At 47.9% G+C, this 18,917-nt stretch overlaps 1 protein-coding gene across 2 annotated transcripts in view; it reads left to right on the top strand.

Moving 5' to 3' along the window:
- FAM114A2 (family with sequence similarity 114 member A2) overlaps positions 1 to 18,917 on the top strand; it is a 165,530-nt gene that overhangs the window by 71,877 nt on the left and 74,736 nt on the right. For both annotated transcript variants that reach the window (XM_063928353.1, XM_063928354.1), the window contains exons 8-9: positions 6,616 to 6,774; positions 14,295 to 14,415. In XM_063928353.1, coding sequence (XP_063784423.1) covers positions 6,616 to 6,774; positions 14,295 to 14,415 — 280 coding nt within the window. The remainder of the gene's footprint in view (positions 1 to 6,615; positions 6,775 to 14,294; positions 14,416 to 18,917) is intronic.

Here is an 18,917-nt window from a genome sequence, read left to right as displayed (position 1 = left end):
GTCCTGGTTCTAAAAATGCGGGGGGGAAATTGACAGGGGATCCCCCGTATTTTTTTTTTTTGCCAAGTACCTGGATTATACTCTGGACGTGGATGTATCTCTGGACGCTGGAAGGTGAGTATAATTTTTTCACAGGCACCCTCGGATCGTCGGAGACTGTAGCAGTCGGCGTGTCAACATAGGTAAGTATGTGTGTGTCGGCAGTATGTAATAAAGTTGTACTTGTCACGGTGTGTGTGTCCTGTTTTTATTTGGGTATTTTTTTTCCAGTAGTACTACAGGTACCAGCGGGCCCGTTTTTCTCCCGCATGCTGGTACTTGTGGTTCTCCAAGTACCAGCTTGCGGGGGAGGCTTGCTGGGACTTGTAGTACTACTGGAAAAAACAATATTCTGACATTTTTCTCAAGGCTATCAGCCTCCCATCCGCAGCCCTTGGATGGGGGGGGACAGCCTCGGGCTTCACCCCTGGCCCTTGGGTGGCTGGGGGGGGGGGACCCCTTGATTGAAGGGGTCCCCACTCCCCCAGGGTACCCCGGCCAGGGGTGACTAGTTGGATATTTAATGCCACGGCCGCAGGGCACTGTATAAAAGTGACCCCCGGCTGTGGCATTATCTCTCCAGCTAGTGGAGCCCGATGCTGGTGTAAAAAATACGGGGGACCCCTACTCTTTTTGTCCCCCGTATTTTTTGCACCAGCACCAGGCGCAGAGCCCGGTGCTGGTTTTAAAAATACGGGGGATCCCCTGTCAAATTTTTCCCCGCATTTTTAGAACCAGGACCAGCTCGAAGAGCCCGAGGCTGGTTATGCTTTGGAGGGGGGACCCCACGCAATTTTTTTCCTTGATTTTACCGTTCCAGCTATAAAAAAAAGAAAAAAAAATCTTTTTAAAAATATATAAATAATACTTGTGCAACCAAAAAAGACAAACCAAGTACCTAATCCCTTCTAATATAAATAGATATGCTATTCCCCAAAAAAAACCCACCAAAAAAAACATGTTTTAAATTTTTTTTATTGGTTTCACCCTCCAAAGTGTGGCGGATTGAAAATGACGAATTTACTGTCTAAAAGCACTGTTGTCGAATTTCCAAACTTGAATTGAATACACTTTGGTCGAATTGCAGCACTTGTATCATTGCAGAAAAGTCGAATTTGACAAAAGTCGAATTTCAAAAAGTCGAATTTTGAAAGTCCGTTTTTTTGACGGAAAGCACTGAATTGCATTGACTATTTTTTTTTTTTTGGCGAAAAAATCCCAAAATTCGACAATTTCGGGAATTCGACCGCAATTGCATATACCATAGGGTGCGGCAGTCCAGCTGCAGAATGTGCAAGTTGAATCGTGCTACAGATCTAGCGAGCAATAGTCTGCTTAGAAGCAGGAGCACCCAGCTTGTTGGGTGCATACAGGATAAATAGCGAGTCAGTTTTCCTGACTCCAGCCGTCCTGGAAACATATACTTTTCAGGGCCCTGACTACGTCCAGTAACTTGGAATCCTCCAAGTCCCAAGTAGCCGCAGGCACCACAATAGGTTGGTTCACATGAAAAACTGATACCACCTTAGGAAGAAATTGGGAACGAGTCCTCAATTCCGCCTTATCCATATAAAATACAGATAAGGGCTTTTGTATGACAAAGCCGCCAATTCTGATACACGCCTGGCCGACGCCAAGGCCCACAGCATGACCACTTTCCACGTGAGGTATTGTAGCTCCACGGATTTAAGTGGCTCAACCCAATGCGACTTCAGGAAATCCAACACCACGTTGAGATCCCACGGTGCCACTGGATGCACAAACGGGGGCTGACTATGCAGCACTCCCTTAACAAAAGTCTGAACTTCAGGCAGTGAAGCCAGTTCTATTTTGGAAGAAAATCGATAGAGACGAAATCTGGACCTTAATGGAACCCAATTTTAGGCCCATAGTCACCTCTGACTGTAGGAAGTGCAGAAATCGACCTAGCTGAAATTCCTCCTTTGGGGCCTTCCTGGCCTCACAGCACACAACATATTTCCGCCATATGCGGTGATAATGGTTTGCGTTCACTTCTTTCCTAGCTTTAATTAGCGTAGGGATAACTTCCTCCGGAATGCCGTTTTCCTTCAGGATCCGGCGTTCAACCGCTATTCCGTCAAACGCAGCCGCGGTACGTCTTGGAACAGACAGGCCCCCTGCTGCAGCAGGTCCTGTCTGAGCGGCAGAGGCCATGGGTCCTCTGAGATCATTTCTTGGAGTTCTGGGTACCAAGCTCTTCTTGGCCAATCCGGAACAATGAGTATAGTTCTTACTCCTCTCCTTCTTATTATTCTCATTACCCTGGGTAAGAGAGGCAGAGAAGGGAACACATACACCGACTGGTACACCCACGGTGTTACCAGTTCGTCCACAGCTATCGCCTGAGGGTCCCTTGACCTGCGCAATATCTTTGTAGCTTTTTGTTGAGGCGGGACGCCATCATGTCCACCTGTGGCCTTTCCCAACGGTGTACAATCATTTGGAAGACTTCTGAATGAAGTCCCCACTCTCCCGGGTGGAGGCCGTGTCTGCTGAGAAAGTCTGCTTCTCAGTTGTCCACTCCGGGAATGAACACTGCTGACAGTGCTAACACATGATTTTCCGCCCATCGGAGAATCCTTGTGGCTTCTGCCATCGCCATCCTGCTTCTTGTGCCGCCCTGTCGGTTTACATGAGCTACCGCCGTGATGTTGTCTGACTGGATCAGCACCGGCCGGTGTTGAAGCAGGGGTCTAGCCTGACTTAGGGCATGTAAATGGCCCTTAGTTCCAGAATATGTATGTGTAGGGAAGTCTCCTGACTTTTCCATAGTCCTTGGAAGTTTCTTCCCTGTGTGACTGCCCCCCAGCCTCGAAGGCTGGCAATCGTGGTCACCAGGACCCAGTCCTGTATGCCGAATCTGCGGCCCCCTAGAAGATGAGCACTCTGCAGCCACCACAACAGCGACACCCTGGCCCTTGGAGACAGGGTTATCCGCCGATGCGACCCGGACCACTTGTCCAACAGATCCCACTGGAAGATCCTTGCATGGGACCTGGCGAATGGAATTTCTTCGTAAGAAGCTACCATCTTTCCCAGGGCTCGCGTGCATTGATGCACCGACACCTGTATTTGTATTAGGAGGTCTCTGTCTAGAGACGACAACTCCATGGACTTCTCTTCCGGGAGAAACCCTTTTTATCCTGTTCTGTGTCCAGAACCATACCCAGGAACAGTAGACGCGTCGTAGGAACCAGCTGCGACTTTGGAATATTTAGAATCCAGCCGTGCTGTTGTAGCACTTCCCGAGATAGTGCTACTCCGACGAACAACTGCTCCCTGGACCTCGCCTTTATAAGGAGATCGTCCAAGTACGGGATAATTATTTTGGCCATTACCTTGGTAAATACCTCGGTACCGGGGACAGACCAACGGCAACGTCTGGAATTGGTAATGACAATCCTGTACCACAATTTTGAGGTACTCCTGGTGAAGAGGGTAAATAGGGACATGCAGGTAAGCATCCTTGATGTCCAGTGATACCATGAAATTCTCCAGGCTTGCAATAATCGCCCTGAGCGATTCCATTTTGAACTTGAACCTTCGTATATAAGTGTTCAAGGATTTCAATTTTAGAATGGGTCTCACCGAACCGTCTGGTTTCGGTACCACAACATTTTGGAATAGTAACCCCGGCCTTGTTGAAGGAGGGGTACCTTGATTTCACCTGCTGGAAGTACAGCTTGTGAATTGCCGCCAGTACTACCTTTCTCCGAGGGCAGCAGGCATGGCTGATGTGAGGTAACGGCGAGGGGGAGTCGCCTCAAACTCCAACCTGTATCCCTGTGATACTACTTGCAGAACCTAGGGATCCACCTGTGGGCAAGCCCACCGGTCCCTGAAGTTCCCGAGACGCGCCCCCACCGCACCTGTCTCCACCTGTGGAGCCCCAGCATCATGTGGTGGACTCAGAGGAAGCGGGGGAAGATTTTTGATCCTGGGAACTGGCTGTCTGGTGCAGCTTTTTCCTTCTTCCCTTGTCTCTGTGCAGAAAGGAAGCGCCTTTGACCCGCTTGCTTTTCTGAAGCCGAAAGGACTGTACCTGAAAATACGGTGCTTTCTTAGGCTGTGAGGAAACCTGAGGTAAAAAAATTTCTTCCCAGCTGTTGCTGTGGATACGAGGTCCCAGAGACCATCCCCAAACAATTCCTCACCCTTATAAGGCAGAATCTCCATGTGCCTTTTAAAGTCCGCATCACCTGTCTACTGCTGGGTTTCTAATACCCTCCTGGCAGAATGGACATTGCATTAATTCTGGATGCCAGCCGGCAAATATCCCTCTGTGCATCCTTCATATATAAGACGACGTCTTTAATATGCTCTATGTTAGCCAAATATTATCCCTGTCTAGGGTATTAATATTATCTGACAGGGTATCAGACCACGCTGCAGCAGCACTATTTATGCTGAGGCAATTGCAGGTCTCAGTATAGAACCTGAGTGTGTGTATATAGAGACTTCAGGATAGCCTCCTGCTTTTTATCAGCAGGCTCCTTCAAGGTGGCCGTATCCTAAGACGGCAGTGCCACCTTTTTTGACAAACGTGTGAGCGCCTTATCCACCCTAGGGGATAACTCCCAACGTGACCTATCCTCTGGCGGGAAAGGGTACGCCATCAGTAACTTGTTAGAAATTACCAGTTTCTTATCGGGGGAACCCACGCTTCTTTACACATTTCATTCACTCATCTGATGGAGGAACAAAACACTGGCTGCTTTTTCTCCCCAAAAATAAAACCCCTTTTATGTGGTACTTGGGTTCATGTCAGAAATGTGTAACACATTTTTCATTGCCGAGATCATGTAACGGATGTTCCTAGTGGATTGTGTATATGTCTCAACCTCGTCGACACTGGAGTCAGACTCTGTGTCGACATCTGTGTCTGCCATCTGAGGTAACAGGCGTTTTTTGAGCCCCTGATGGCCTTTGAGACGCCTTGGCAGGCGCGGGCTGAGAAGCCGGCTGTCCCACAGCTGTTACGTCATCCAGCCTTTTATGTAAGGAGTTGACATTGTCGGTTAATACCTTCCACCTATCCATCCACTCTGGTGTCGGCCCCACAGGGGGCGACATCCCATTTATCGGCCTCTGCTCCGCCTTCACGTAACCTTCCTCATCCAACATGTCGACACAGCCGTACCGACACACCGCACACACACAGGGAATGCTTTGACTGAGGACAGGACCCCACAAAGTCCTTTGGGGAGACAGAGAGAGAGTATGCCAGCACACACCAGAGCGCTATATAATGTAGGGATTAACACTATAACTGAGTGATTTTTTCCCCCAATAGCTGCTTGTATACATATATTGCGCCTAAATTTAGTGCCCCCCCTCTCTTTTTAACCCTTTGAGCCTGAAAACTACAGGGGAGAGCCTGGGGAGCTGTCTTCCAGCTGCACTGTGAAGAAAAAATGGCGCCAGTGTGCTGAGGGAGATAGCCCCGCCCCTTTTTCGGCTGACTTTTCTCCCGCTTTTTTATGGATTCTGGCAGGGGTAATTTATCACATATATAGCCCTGAGACTATATATTGTGATGATTTGCCAGCCAAGGTGTCTTATATTGCCCTCAGGGCGCCCCCCTCCCCCAGCGCCCTGCACCCATCAGTGACCGGAGTGTGAGGTGTGCATGAGGAGCAATGGCGCACAGCTGCAGTGCTGTGCGCTACCTTGTTGAAGACAGAAGTCTTCTGCCGCCGATTTTCCGGAACACTTCTTGCTTCTGGCTCTGTAAGGGGGCCGGCGGCGCGGCTCCGGGAACGAACACCAAGGTCGGGTCCTGCGGTCGATCCCTCTGGAGCTAATGGTGTCCAGTAGCCTAAGAAGCCCAAACTACCACCTGTTAGGTAGGTTCGCTTCTTCTCCCCTTAGTCCCTCGCTGCAGTGAGTCTGTTGCCAGCAGATCTCACTGTAAAATAAAAAAACTAAATTATACTTTCTTTCTAGGAGCTCAGGAGAGCCCCTAGTGTGCATCCAGCTCAGCCGGGCACAAGATTCTAACTGAGGTCTGGAGGAGGGACATAGTGGGAGGAGCCAGTGCACACCAGGTAGTCCTAAAGCTTTCTTTAGTTGTGCCCAGTCTCCTGCGGAGCCGCTATTCCCCATGGTCCTTACGGAGTCCCAGCATCCACTTAGGACGTCAGAGAAAAAATAAAAAATGGGTATCCGTGGCCAGCTGGCCTCCTACGCTTTGGAGTCTGGCTTGGTTTCCAGGGGACCATGAGAGTGGGGATGACTGCTGTAAGGAAGACCAGCACCAGGATGGACAGCACAGCACCTAGGCTTCTTTATGGATTGTAACCTCTTTACCTGCGGCCATTACTATACACCAGATATGGTTGAAGAAAAATAATGTTTTATTTCTCATTCTTTACAATATATTTTTCAATCTGTCCATCCCATATATCGTTGTATCTATCCGTGCAGAAATTCGAGATACCTTACACATAGCCGTTAATATGCGTTTTAGCTCTTCATTATATTTTCAGTAATCTTTTTGGTGTCCTTATGATGGCGCTTCAGCTTAAATCCTTTTTTTTTTAACTTTCCCTGCAGGTGCTGCGAGAAGCAAAGGAGAGGGAGGAGCAGCGGGTGAGCGGTGAGAGTAACCCAGAGACTGAGCGACTTGCGCACTACGGGCTGTTATTTGATGAATACCAAGGCCTGGCTCACCTGGAGGCATTAGAGCTGCTCTCCAAGGAGAGTGAAGGAAAGGTAAGTACTCCCCATAGTAAGATAATAACTACTACAGGTTGAGTATCCCATATTCAAATATCCGAAATACGGAATATTCCGAAATACGGACTTTTTTGAGCGAGAGTGAGATAGTGAAACTTTTGTTTTCTGATGGCTCAGTGTACACAAACTTTGTTTAATACACACAGTTATTAAAAATATTGTATTAAATGACCTTCAGACTGTGTATATAAGGTGTATATGAAACCTAAATTAATTGTGTGAATGTAGACACACTTTGTTTAATGCACAAAGTTATAAAAAATATTGTATTAAATGACCTTCAGGCTGTGTGTATAAGGTGTATATGAAACATAAATGAATTGTGTGAATGTACACACACTTTGTTTAATGCACAAAGTTATAAAAAATATTGGCTAAAATTACCTTCAGGCTGTGTGTATAAGGTGTATATGATACATAAATTCATTATGTGCTTAGATTTAGGTCCTATTGCCATGATATCTCATTATGGTATGCAATTATTCTAAAATACGGAAAAATCCGATATCCAAAATACCTCTGGTCCCAAGCATTTTGGATAAGGGATACTCAACCTGTAAACCTTCCTGACTGTTGGAGAGAATACATGACAGAACTGTAGAACAGGTGGATACTTTAAAGTACCTGTTGTCTAAACAGAGTGGGGGCAGCCTAATAGCCAGGAAAATAAAGGCTATCCGTAGAGGATCCAGTCATGGGTCATTTCTAGGCTGAATCCTTGTCACTTCAGGTTGGCTTAACCTCATACCAGCTAGAACGGGGATGTTAATTGTTATTAACCATGGAAAATAATGCAGCAACTTGGACAGCCCTGTCCTGATTCCCCGTATAGTACAATTTTATGTTTATTGTATTTTTATTATTCTGTACTTGTTTTGCATTCAGCACAGGATTTTTTCAATTATCTGAATATCTGTAGTCATTGTTGACTTACATGGTGTCTGTAAGATAAGTTACATGTCAGAAACTGCTAAATATGTATGTGTGATGCTTTTGCACCCTTGCAGGGGGGGTGGGGGCGCAGGGCCTGACATGCGGGGCGGACTAGCACTGTGCTGGGTGTCCCCCCGCATGTCTGAACGTAGATGTGCTATATTTAGCTTTAGCTGAATTTGTCCAACCAGTTGCAGCAATTAAATCATTCCTTGGTCAGACAAAAATCTACTCCAGGTCACTCTAGTGTCTTTGGGTTATCTATGCGGGGTGCTTCCTCGTCACAATCCACAAATCTCTCAGATGTTTCATCTGAAGAGGAGGGGGAGCATACCGTCCTCTCAGACACTGAATCAGGCATTACTGACTAGGATTCTCCATTGTAAATTGATGTCCCTGCCTCTGTGGTTGCTATTAAGCAAATCCTACAAATCACTGATGAGGATTCCACTACTGTGGCTAAGAAAACTGATATGTTTAAATGGCAGAAAGTGGTTAAAAATCTATTACCCCATTCTGACCATTTGGTGGACATCAGGCAGGAGCCCTGGTCTAATCCAGGGAAGAAATTCGGGCCTTGCCTCGCTATCCTATCCCTGCAGAGTTATGTATCAAGTGGGAAAATTCACCACCGGTGGATTCTCATATCACCCGCCTAGTGGTTTCGTCCACTCTGCCTGTCACCACTGTCACTTCACTGAAGGAACCAACAGATAAAGCGTGTGGAGGAATGCCTGAAATCTATTTACTCCCTTACAGGTGCTGTACATAGACCCACTATTGTGGCCTCTTGGCCTGCAAAAGGAATTGAAGAATGGGTTCAAGCATTAGAGGAAAAGCTGCCCGAGGATATATCAGACAATGCCAGACAATACCTGTCTCACATTACCACCGCCACCTATTACATTCAGGAGGCCTCCTCTGAGGCGGGTGTGTTGGCAGCCAGGACGTCGACTACGTTTGTCCTGGCTCGCCGTATTCTGTGGTTGAGGTCATGGAAGGTGGACCTAGACACCAAAAAGACCTTGGAGGTACTCCACTTTAAGGGGGACATTTTGTTTGGGGAAGACCTAAATAAAATTTTGACTGCCTTTCTCCCAAATACTAATCCTTCTGCACATAACGCTAAAGGTACCACTTTTCGTTCCTTTCGGCCTCAAGCGAAAGCAAAAGGTTAGGCACACCCGAGACAATCTCGTGCTCCCAAAACCACTAAGCCCAAGGCAAAGCAGTCCTGGGCGTCCCGTTAGCCTGCTTCTAAACAAGACTAGCCTGCTGCATGACTGGGTGGGCCTCCCCTTGGGGGACCCCATGGTAGGAGGCTGACTTCTACAGTTCACCCAGGTCTGGTTAATGACCACTTCAGACGCATGGGTGCGAGAAATTGTCTCTCACGGGTTCGCAGTCTCCTTTAAGAAATGTCCCCCTCACCAGTTTTGCACCACGGTTATCCCGTCGGATCCGTTAAAGGCACAAGCTTTGCAAAAGGTTGTGAGTTCTCTCCTGAATACAGGAGTGGTAGTGCCGGTTCCTCTGGCCCAGAGAGGCAGAGGTTACTACTTGACCCTGTTTCTAGTTCTGAAACCCAATGGGTCTTTCCGGCCTATACTCCACCTCTAATCACTGAACAAGTTTGTGAGAGTGTCCAAGTTCCGTATGGAAACACTGCGCTCAATTGTACTGGCTATGGAACCCGAAGACTATATGGTATCCCTGGAAATACAGGATGCGTACCTGCATATACCTATTGCCAAGTCGCATCTGCAGTTTGCTGTTGGCAACCTCCACTATCAGTTCCAGGCTCTGCCATTTGGACTGGCTACGGCTCCTCGGATCTTCACTAAGGTCATGGCCTTACTGACGGCCCATCTCCGTCGCCAGGGAGTCAGGATCCTGCCATATCTGGACGACTTGCTGATTCTGGCAAACTCCCAAGATGTCCTCCTCAGTCATCTACAACTGACTGTAAGCTTCCTACAAGCCCACGGGTGGCTCATCAATTGGAAGAAATCCTCGCTGGTCCCAGCTCAGAGCATGGTGTACCTGGGGGCACTCCTGGACACACGCAGTCAATGACTGTTTCTGTCTCCAGAAAAAAGTCCTGAGACTTCAAGACAGGATAAGATGCTTCCTTTGTCACCCCAGAGTGTCAATACACTTGGCGTTGCAAGTACTTGACCTGATGGTGTTGGCATTCGACATGGTAGAGTACGCTCAATTTCATTCTTGTCCTCGGCAGAGGTTAATCCTTTCCAAGTGGGATGGCCTACCTCATCAGATCAGATCTCACATGATCACTTTGGCTCCGGAGGTAAATCTGTCGCTGACCTGGTGGCTACAGGACCAGCAATTGAGCAGGGGCCGTCCCTTCTGGATCCCCGACTGGGTCTTGCTGACAACGGACGCCAGTCCGAGGGGATGGGGTGCGGTGTTGGAGCAACACTCTTTTCAGGGTCGCTGGACCAAGGAGGATCACTCCTCCCAATAAACATTCTGGAGTTGCGGGCGGTGTTGAATGCATTGACTCTCGCCTTGCCTCTGGTACAGAACAGACCGGTTCAAGTACAGTCAGACAATGCCACTAAGGTGGCATACACATACATCAAGGCAGCACTCAAAAGCCGCATGGCTATGATGGAAGTGTCAAAAATCCTTTTTTGGGCGGAACGCCAATTACCAGCAATATTGGCAGTGTTCATTCCGGGCATCCTAAACTGTGAAGCGGACTTCCTCAGTCGCCAGGACATGCACGCTGTAGAGCAGGGGTGGGGAACCTTTTTTCTACCGAGGGCCATTTGGATATTTATAAAATCCTTCGGGGGCCATACAAAAATTCTCAACTTAAAAAATTACCCTGCCCCCCAGCAGGTCTGCCCCATAGTGTGGCCAGTTAAAATGGGACGTGATACACATATGCCCCCAATAGTGCAGTGCCAAATCCACAATTGCCCCCACAGTGCCAGGTATACAAATGCCCCCCACAGTGCCAGGTATACAAATGCCCCCACAGTGCCAAGTGTACAAATGCCCCTCACAGTGCCCGGTGTACAAATGCCCCTCACAGTGCCAGGTATACAGATGTCCCCACAGTGCCAGGTATACAGATGCCCCTCACAGTGCCAGGTATACAGATGCCCCTCACAGTGCCAGGTATACAGATGCCCCCCCACAGTGCCAGGTATACAGATGCCCCCCCACAGTGCCAGGTATACAGATGCCTCCCACAGTGCCAGGTATACAGATGCCCCCACAGTGCCCCCCCCCCCTTCCGTGGTACTTACCGCTCCTTTCGGCGGGACACGGAGGAGAGCGCGGCGCGGCTATGTTGGGCGGCGGCGTGTAGCACTTGAAACCAGCCGCCGGTTCGAGAGCCAATCAGAGCTCGCGGACCGGCAGCCGCGGCTCCTGATTGGCTGCCGGTCCGCCAGCTCTGATTGGCTCACGAACCGGCGGCTGGTTTCAAGTTCTACACGCCGCCGCTGCGCTCTCCTCCCTGTCCTGACACTGACAGCTGAGACACGCTGCCGCCGGACTGAGTGGCGGCGTGTCTCACTGGGAGAAGCGGGTGGGCCGGAGCAAACGGCTCTGCGGGCCTTATACGGCCCGCGGGCCGGAGGTTCCCCACCCCTGCTGTAGAGAGTGGAGTCTTCATCCAGAAGTCTTTCAACACCTAGTGGACAAGTGGGGCCAACCAGACGTAGACCTGATGGCGTCTCGACACAATCACAAAGTTCCGGTCTCCGGATCAAGGGCCAGGGATCCTCAAGCTGCGTTCGTGGACGCACTGGCAATTCCGTGGAACTTTCGGCTGCCCTACATGTTCCCTCCAGTGTCTCCCTCCAGTGTCACTCCTGCCCAGGGTCCTGCGGAAGTTCAAACAAGAAGGAGGATTTCTACTTCTAGTCGCTCCAGCGTGGCCCAGACAGCATTGGTTCTCAGACCTGCAGGGTCTATCGACAGAGCGTCCTCTTCTACTTCCTCAGCACCCAGACCTTCTCGTACAGAGCCCTTGTCTTTATCCGAACCTGGCCAGGCTGGCTTTGACAGCATGGCTCTTGAAGCATCACTCCTGAGAGCCAAAGGATTCTCTGTGGCGGTCATCCAAACTATGTTAAAAGCCCGCAAACTGGCTCCAGCTTGAATATATTACAGGGTCTGGAATTCTTACTTCACCTGGTGTGCTGAAAAGAATTATGATGCATACAGATTCAGAACTTCTAGAATTCTGGCTTTTCTGCAAAGATGCCTGGAATTAGGCCTTCGTGTGGCCTCCCTCAAGGTTCACATATCTGCCTTTTTGGTATGGTTTCAGAAAAAAATTGTGTCTATACCTCATGTTCATACATTCACTCAGGGTGTCTTACGGATTCAGCTTCCCTATGTCCCTCCTGTGGCTCCATGGGATCTGTCTGTTGTCCTGAATGCCCTGCAACAGTCTCCATTTAAACCTCTTGAGACAGTGGACCAAGGTCTTTTTTTTACTGGCTATTGCCTCTGTAAGAATGGTGTTGGACTTAGGTACATTGGGGGTCATTCCGAGTTGTTCGCTCATTGACGATTTTCGTTATACTGCGATTAGTCGCTAACTGCGCATGGTACGCAGAGCGCATGCGCTTAGTTTTTTTACTAAAAACGTAGCTGTTTTGCTGTAGCGTCTGCGGCGCTTTTCAGTCGCACTGGTGTTCGGTAAATGATTGACAGGAAAGGGGCGTTTCTGGGCGGCAACTCAGCGTTTTCCCGGCGTTGGCTAAAAAACGCAGGCGTGTCAGGGAAAAACGCAGGAGTGTCTTGAGAAACGGGGGAGTGGCTGGCCGAACGCAGGGCGTGTTTGTGACGTCAAACCAGGAACTAAATGGGCTGAGCTGATCGCAGTGTAGGAGTAAGTCTGCGCTACTCAGAAACTGCTAAGAATTTTCTATTCGCTATTCTGCCAATCTTTCGTTCGCAATTCTGCTATGCTAAGATACACTCCCAGAGGGTGGCGACCTAGCGTGTGCAATGCTGCTAAAATCAGCTAGCGAGCGAACAACTCGGAATGACCCCCATTGTCTTGTTGTCCACCCTTTCTAATATTTCATCGTGACTGGGCAGTTCTTAGAACTCGCCTAGGTTATTTACCTAAGGTGGTGTCATCTTTTCACCTTAACCAAGAGATTGTGGTTCCGGCCTTTATCTCTTCCGATTTGTCCTCCAAAAAGCGGTCTTTGGATGTGGTACGGGCTCTCCGTATATATGTAGGGAGGACTGCCTCTATCAGGAGGACAGATTCCCTTTTTGTTTTGTTTGGTTTTCACAAACGTGGCTGGCCTGCGAAACCTTGGCCAGATGGATTAGAATGGTGATTGCACAAGCTGGTCTCCCAGCTCCTGCTGCTAATAATGGCCATTATACTCGGTCTGTTGGACCTTCTTGGGCAGCCCGCCATGGCGCGTCCATAGAACAATTGTGCAAGTTGGCTACGTGGTTCTTTGTGAACACGTTTATTAGGTTCTATGCCTTTGATACTTCCGCCTCCCAGGATGCTTTCTTTGGACGCCGGGTTCTCATACCCGCTAAGGCGCGTCCCCTCCCTTGAGGAACTGCTTTAGAACATCCCCGGTGTTTCACTGTGGAAAACAATGTAACCTGCTGCAGAAAAGGAGAGTTATGGTAGACTTACCATTGTTAACGCTCTTTCTGCGAGGTACATTGGGTTCCACAGCGCACCCACCCTGACGCACCTAGCTTCTATGGGTTTGTATGGCATTAGCCGCTGGTCCCTTCTCCTGTCGTGAGAATGTTGTTCTATGTGACTAACATCTACCTTCTCTCTTACCTGCTCCTGCATTGGACTGGTTAACAAAACTGAGCTCCATTGCCTGGAGGCAGAGTTATAGAGGAGGCCCCAATGCATCCTGGGACAGCCTAAAGCTTTAGCCTGTTGGTGCCTGTGGATCAAGATCCACTCTACACCCTCGATGTTTCCCTGTGGAACCCAATATACCTTGCAGAAAGAGAGTTAACAATGGTAATGTCTACCATAATTCTCCTTTTTTGGGTTTTTTTTTTGTGTTCTTTTTTTACCAAAGTTAGTTTTATTTTGCTTTTCCCATTGACAGGGCTTCTTATTTTAATTAATATGTTTTGTTCCTCAGTCTAAATCATAAAAGGGAAATTTACGTGAAAAATATAGCTTTATTATTAATTTTGTATACTTTGTAAGATCTTGGTTTGGTTGATAGGTCTCCCGCTTTTGCTGTCACTAATGGTTCAATGTGAGCTGGAAGTAATTGAGCTGGATACATTAATCCAGGATTGCTAATACTGGTCTTCCTGCACTGCACAGAAACTATACACAGCACATACCATCATTTTTGAATGTTATGTTTCATGGGTTGGGGCCAGGAACAAATGATATCATTGCTGCCTTTCCCCCCTGGAATGCCCGACACTGCATAGATTATTACACACCTGGACAATGACAGTACTCTTGCTACTTAATCAGTAAATTATATTGGTTTGGTAAAGGGGATGTTCCAGGTTAACTCCCTATTAATTTCCATCTTTTTTGTATGCACCCGCAGGTGAAGTCCATTCTCAGCGCTTTTTCAGGGGAGGAACTGGCAGAGCTCAAGCTAGATTTAGAATCCCTGAAGGAAGTGTTCTCATTGGAAGAATTTGATGATGAAGAAGAGGTGGAGAAGGGTAACTTTGCATCTTTATATTTATCACACTGTTTCTAAACAAAGTAAAATGACTTTCTGCTAGCATCGTTGTCCGCGCTACTGTACAAAGAGACGATCAGCCAGCAGCTATATGCTTCCTGTGGGTACTAATTGCAGCAGTGACCTCTGCAGGCTAAATTCATTTACTGCACATTGTTAAAAATATAGAGCAGCATGCAAGCAAATGATATATTATAGTGTGCATTCTAGCACCCTGAACCTAACCAGTGAGGAGGGCCTATTTTAATTTTTAAGGGCACAATTTTATAAGTGATACACCTACATTTTTGCCCTTCAGAATTAAAATAGGCCCTTCTCACTGATTAGGTGCAGGGTGTTAGAATGATCACTATATTATACAGATGAAGCCACGCTAATTGTGGCTCCGTCTGTGCCGCAGCGCGCCCACCGAGGTGGACCTATCGCTTGGTCTAGGACGCGCGTGCTTGTGAAACGTGCACGCGCCCCATTCACTGCAGTGGGAGTGTCTCTGTGCACTCCAGCAGCATGGCTAGGCGCCGGATCGCCTAGCTGCACCAGAAGTGCACATTTGCGATGGAGCCAAATTAGATGAACGCGGCTCCATCTGTACATCTTTTTCGGAAATGGTAAAGTATATTTTATTACAAAACCATATGCAAAGTCACATTTGTATGATACCAGTCTTATATAACATTGTGCAAATGACAAATGTTCTTCATTTGAATCTAAAAAATAAAATATTCCTTGTTGGGTGTAAATCACATTTGAAGGAAATCACTTTGTATTATCCTATGTTATTTTTAAACAGATCTAGAGAATCTGTTGCCTAGGCCCCAGTGACTATGGCCTTGTGGCTGGCACAGAGGATCCGACATCCCTGGCTGTGTATTGGGTTTAGTGTAGCAGTATTACTGGCTGAAGAGACTACATGAGCCTGCTACAGATGTGTGTTAATATTAGATCACAGCAGGAAGATGTACAGTTTGATGTGGCCATCTCTTGTTATAGTTTTCCTATATTATCCACCTATTTCATGGACCCCAGCTTATCTGAAAATGCCACAGCTTCTCTTCTATAGATTTTAGGTTTTGTTGATGTCAACAAATTGTGGTAATATCTAGTGGAGGTTGAATGGTTACAGTTTATCACAGGACTTTCCTTGCACAGATCCCACCACTGTATTAGATTCTGAAAAATACTGTAAAGGTGCCCATACACTAATGCTATTTTGGCCCTTTGCATCCGATTTCAACGCATCAGGCAGAGAAATCAGATGAAAAGTGGCAAATCGCATGTGAATACGATCTGATGCCCGGTTCCGTGCTCATTGGGTTGGAGCCTGTAGATTGCAAGGGCTGCACTATAGATTTCTCGGATCCGGCAGCCTTGGCTGGGATTGCATACGATATATCGTATGCAAAAGGACTGCACACGATGTATCGTATGTGATCCTGCCGCCCGGGAAGCTGCCGTGCAGTTAAAGGGAGAGGTATGCGACTTCTCCCCTCTGAGAAGTCGCATTAATGTATGGGGACCTCTGAAGTGAGCCATTCTCGTTAGTTGCTAAGGGACGTAGTTATATGACCAGCGGTCAGGAGACTGCCAGTCACAATACCGCTGGCTACATCCTGCACCCATGTGAATCCCAACAGTCTGCATGCCGACTAGCAGGGACTATTCCCACTCGTGGGTGTCCACGACACCCATAGATTTGGAATAGAACCTGTGGCCCGCAAGGGGCTTCATTGCACTCGCCAATCCCCGCCTTGCATTCTGCTGCTGGGATCCCGCGGTCGGTATGCTGACTGCCAGGATCCCCAGCCCCTGTAAAGCATACCCAACCCGTTGCTAAAGCTGGGCATACACTATACAATTATCTGGCAGATCGAAATAAAAATCTTGTAGTGGATGAGAGCAAATGACAATTTCCCATTTGCTCCCAAACACTGGAGAGCGGACAAAAACTGTCGTTCAGACAAATTGGTTAAATCTGTGGTTAAATACTGCTGCCCGTTTCACTCCAAAAAAGGAATGCAGTCTCTTATCCCAACTGATTACTTCCTCCCACTTCCAACTCCATGCTGCTCCCTACCTCTGGAACTCTCTCCCTATCAGACTCTCCATTTCTCTACAAAACTTCAAAAGAGACCCACTTATTTAGCTCTCATTCTTACCCACTGCTCCATGCTCCTTGCTCTCTGTCTACCCCGTCTGTGTCACCCCTGTCTACCTGCTTCTGCCCTTAGCCTGTAAGCTTTTACAAGCATGACCCTCTTCCCTCATGTGCTTTTCCTTCCCTTACTTATACCATAATTTCTCCGGCAGGGTCCACAGATTATCCACAGGATAAAATTGGGATATGATGAAGCGACAGCGGATTTGCACCAAACAGTCAATGCTTTTTGGCCTCCCAGCATGCAGCGGGCGCATCCATGTATCTCCGCCTCCTGGCTCAGGCAAATCAGTTTTTTGTTTGGTGCGGCAGGAGCTGGACCATGGTTAGAGGGCTGCTGGTTTTTAGCAGCCCTAAGATTTCTTATTTTATTTTTATAGTCTTACTATTTTTTCTTGAGCGATCTTTCTAAAAAGCGTCTTATACGTTCCTTAGAAAGAGCCGCACCAACAACTCCCCGCCGGGTCACGACAACGCTTACCCACGAGTACAGTGCTGTTTCGGCGGGCGTCTGTCGGATATACTAGCAGGTCCAGCAGATGTTATCAGTCTGTGGCCGGAGCACGGGGAGAAGGTAAAGGCATCGGTTCTGCTTAAAGGGGGAATACGGACACAGCCTCACTGACGTGGCTGCCACCTAGGGTGCACCAGCACTAGGCCTTAGGTATCATAGGATCCAGGAGGGGTAGAATGAGGCCGCGATCCCTAGGGCTGATGTCAGCAGTGGGGAGTCAGACGCTCCCCTGGTCGCCCCTCCTCCCGGTTCATGACCAGTTTCCTCCGAGTCTCCCGCCATGAACTGTTTTTCCCGCTTCCGTCTGAGACGCTGTGTATCTAAGGGGACCCAGTCGCAGCATAGGCGGCTGTGTGGCTGGGGCGTCAGTGTTCACTTGGGCCTCTGTGTTCACTGTAGGTTCACGGAGCGGTGGTGTATACTATTAGCATCTGGATCCACTCAGTGTTCGCAAACGTATTGATCGGTCCTGGAAGCAGGGGTGAGTTTCCCTGTATCCCACTCTACTGAGTCAGGCAATACAGCACTATGGCCCTCATTCCGAGTTGATCGCTTGCTGGCTACTTTTTGTAGCCGTGCAAACGCATAGTCGCCGCACACAGGGGAGTTTATTTTCACTTTACAAGTGTGCGATCGCATGTGTAGCCGAGCGGTACGAAAAAGTTTTTTGCAGTTTCAGAGTAGGTCTGAACTTACTCAGCCCTTGCGATCACTTCAGCCTGTCCGGGCCTGGAATTAATGTCAGAAACCTGCCCTGCAAACGCCTGGACACGCCTGCGTTTTCCCTACCACTCCCAGAAAACGGTCAGTTAAGACCCACAAACGCCCTCTTCCTGTCAATCTCCTTGCGATCGGCTGTGCGAATGGATTAGTCGCTAGAAGCTTTGCACAGCAACGATGCTGTTTGTACCCGTATGACGCGCGTGAGCATTGCGGTGCATGCGCAGTAGTAACCTGATCGCTGCGCTGCGAAAAACAGCAGCGAGCGATCAACTCGGAATGAGGGCCTATGTCTCTATCTACCTTTTGAGTACGAATAGTTGGATAAGTGCCTAATGCATGAGTCTGATGATTATTACTGTTGTTTTCTTTCGCTATGCGTCTGAATACGGTTAAAATCTTATATAAGTTAATGCAATAATATGTTTCTCCTACATACTTGAAATGTATTTGTAGTTGATTATGTGCTCATATTGCCTATTATACTAATGTATAACATGTGACCAATTGCGAGTGTGATTGCTGACTTTACTATAATTCTGTCAGTTATTCTGTCTATTCCGATCCTCAATGCTGGTGCAAAGCAGGGTAGGGTCGGATTGTATGTCACTTTAACAAACGTAGAGTGATTACAGTCACAAAATTGTGTAGTACACTGTGCAAGTGTTTGATTATTTATCATGTTTATGAGTGGCAAAAGTGAGGAAAATACACTCACAGCAGCACCAACACTCATATCATGTTTGTCGTGCAAGGCTGGGTTAACCTCTCAGGATCTAGTTCGGGGTGGTTTTGTGTGCAAATTGTTTTAGCTTTCACAAAGGTCTCTTGAAAAATACAAGGCAGACACAGGTGCAAGTTGATCCCCCATGGGCTATGTTTGCACAGACATTATCCAGTATAGCTGTGCAGATAATTCCAACTTCTGTACCAGGGATAGGTTACACTATTAACCCTTACATACAGCATTTCACCTGCGGTTTATCACTTCCAGCAGGGGAAGCAGCAGCCTCTCAACAGAAGCAGAGTGAAAAGTCAGTGGAAAGTAAATCACATAGACACGAAACAACATCTTCACAGTCTACACATGTTT

This window comes from Pseudophryne corroboree, chromosome 6 (assembly GCF_028390025.1).
Source record: "Pseudophryne corroboree isolate aPseCor3 chromosome 6, aPseCor3.hap2, whole genome shotgun sequence".
Lineage (NCBI taxonomy): Eukaryota > Metazoa > Chordata > Amphibia > Anura > Myobatrachidae > Pseudophryne > Pseudophryne corroboree.
The sequence above is the reverse complement of the archived record's forward strand: the minus strand, read 5'-3'. Positions and strand labels throughout refer to the sequence as shown.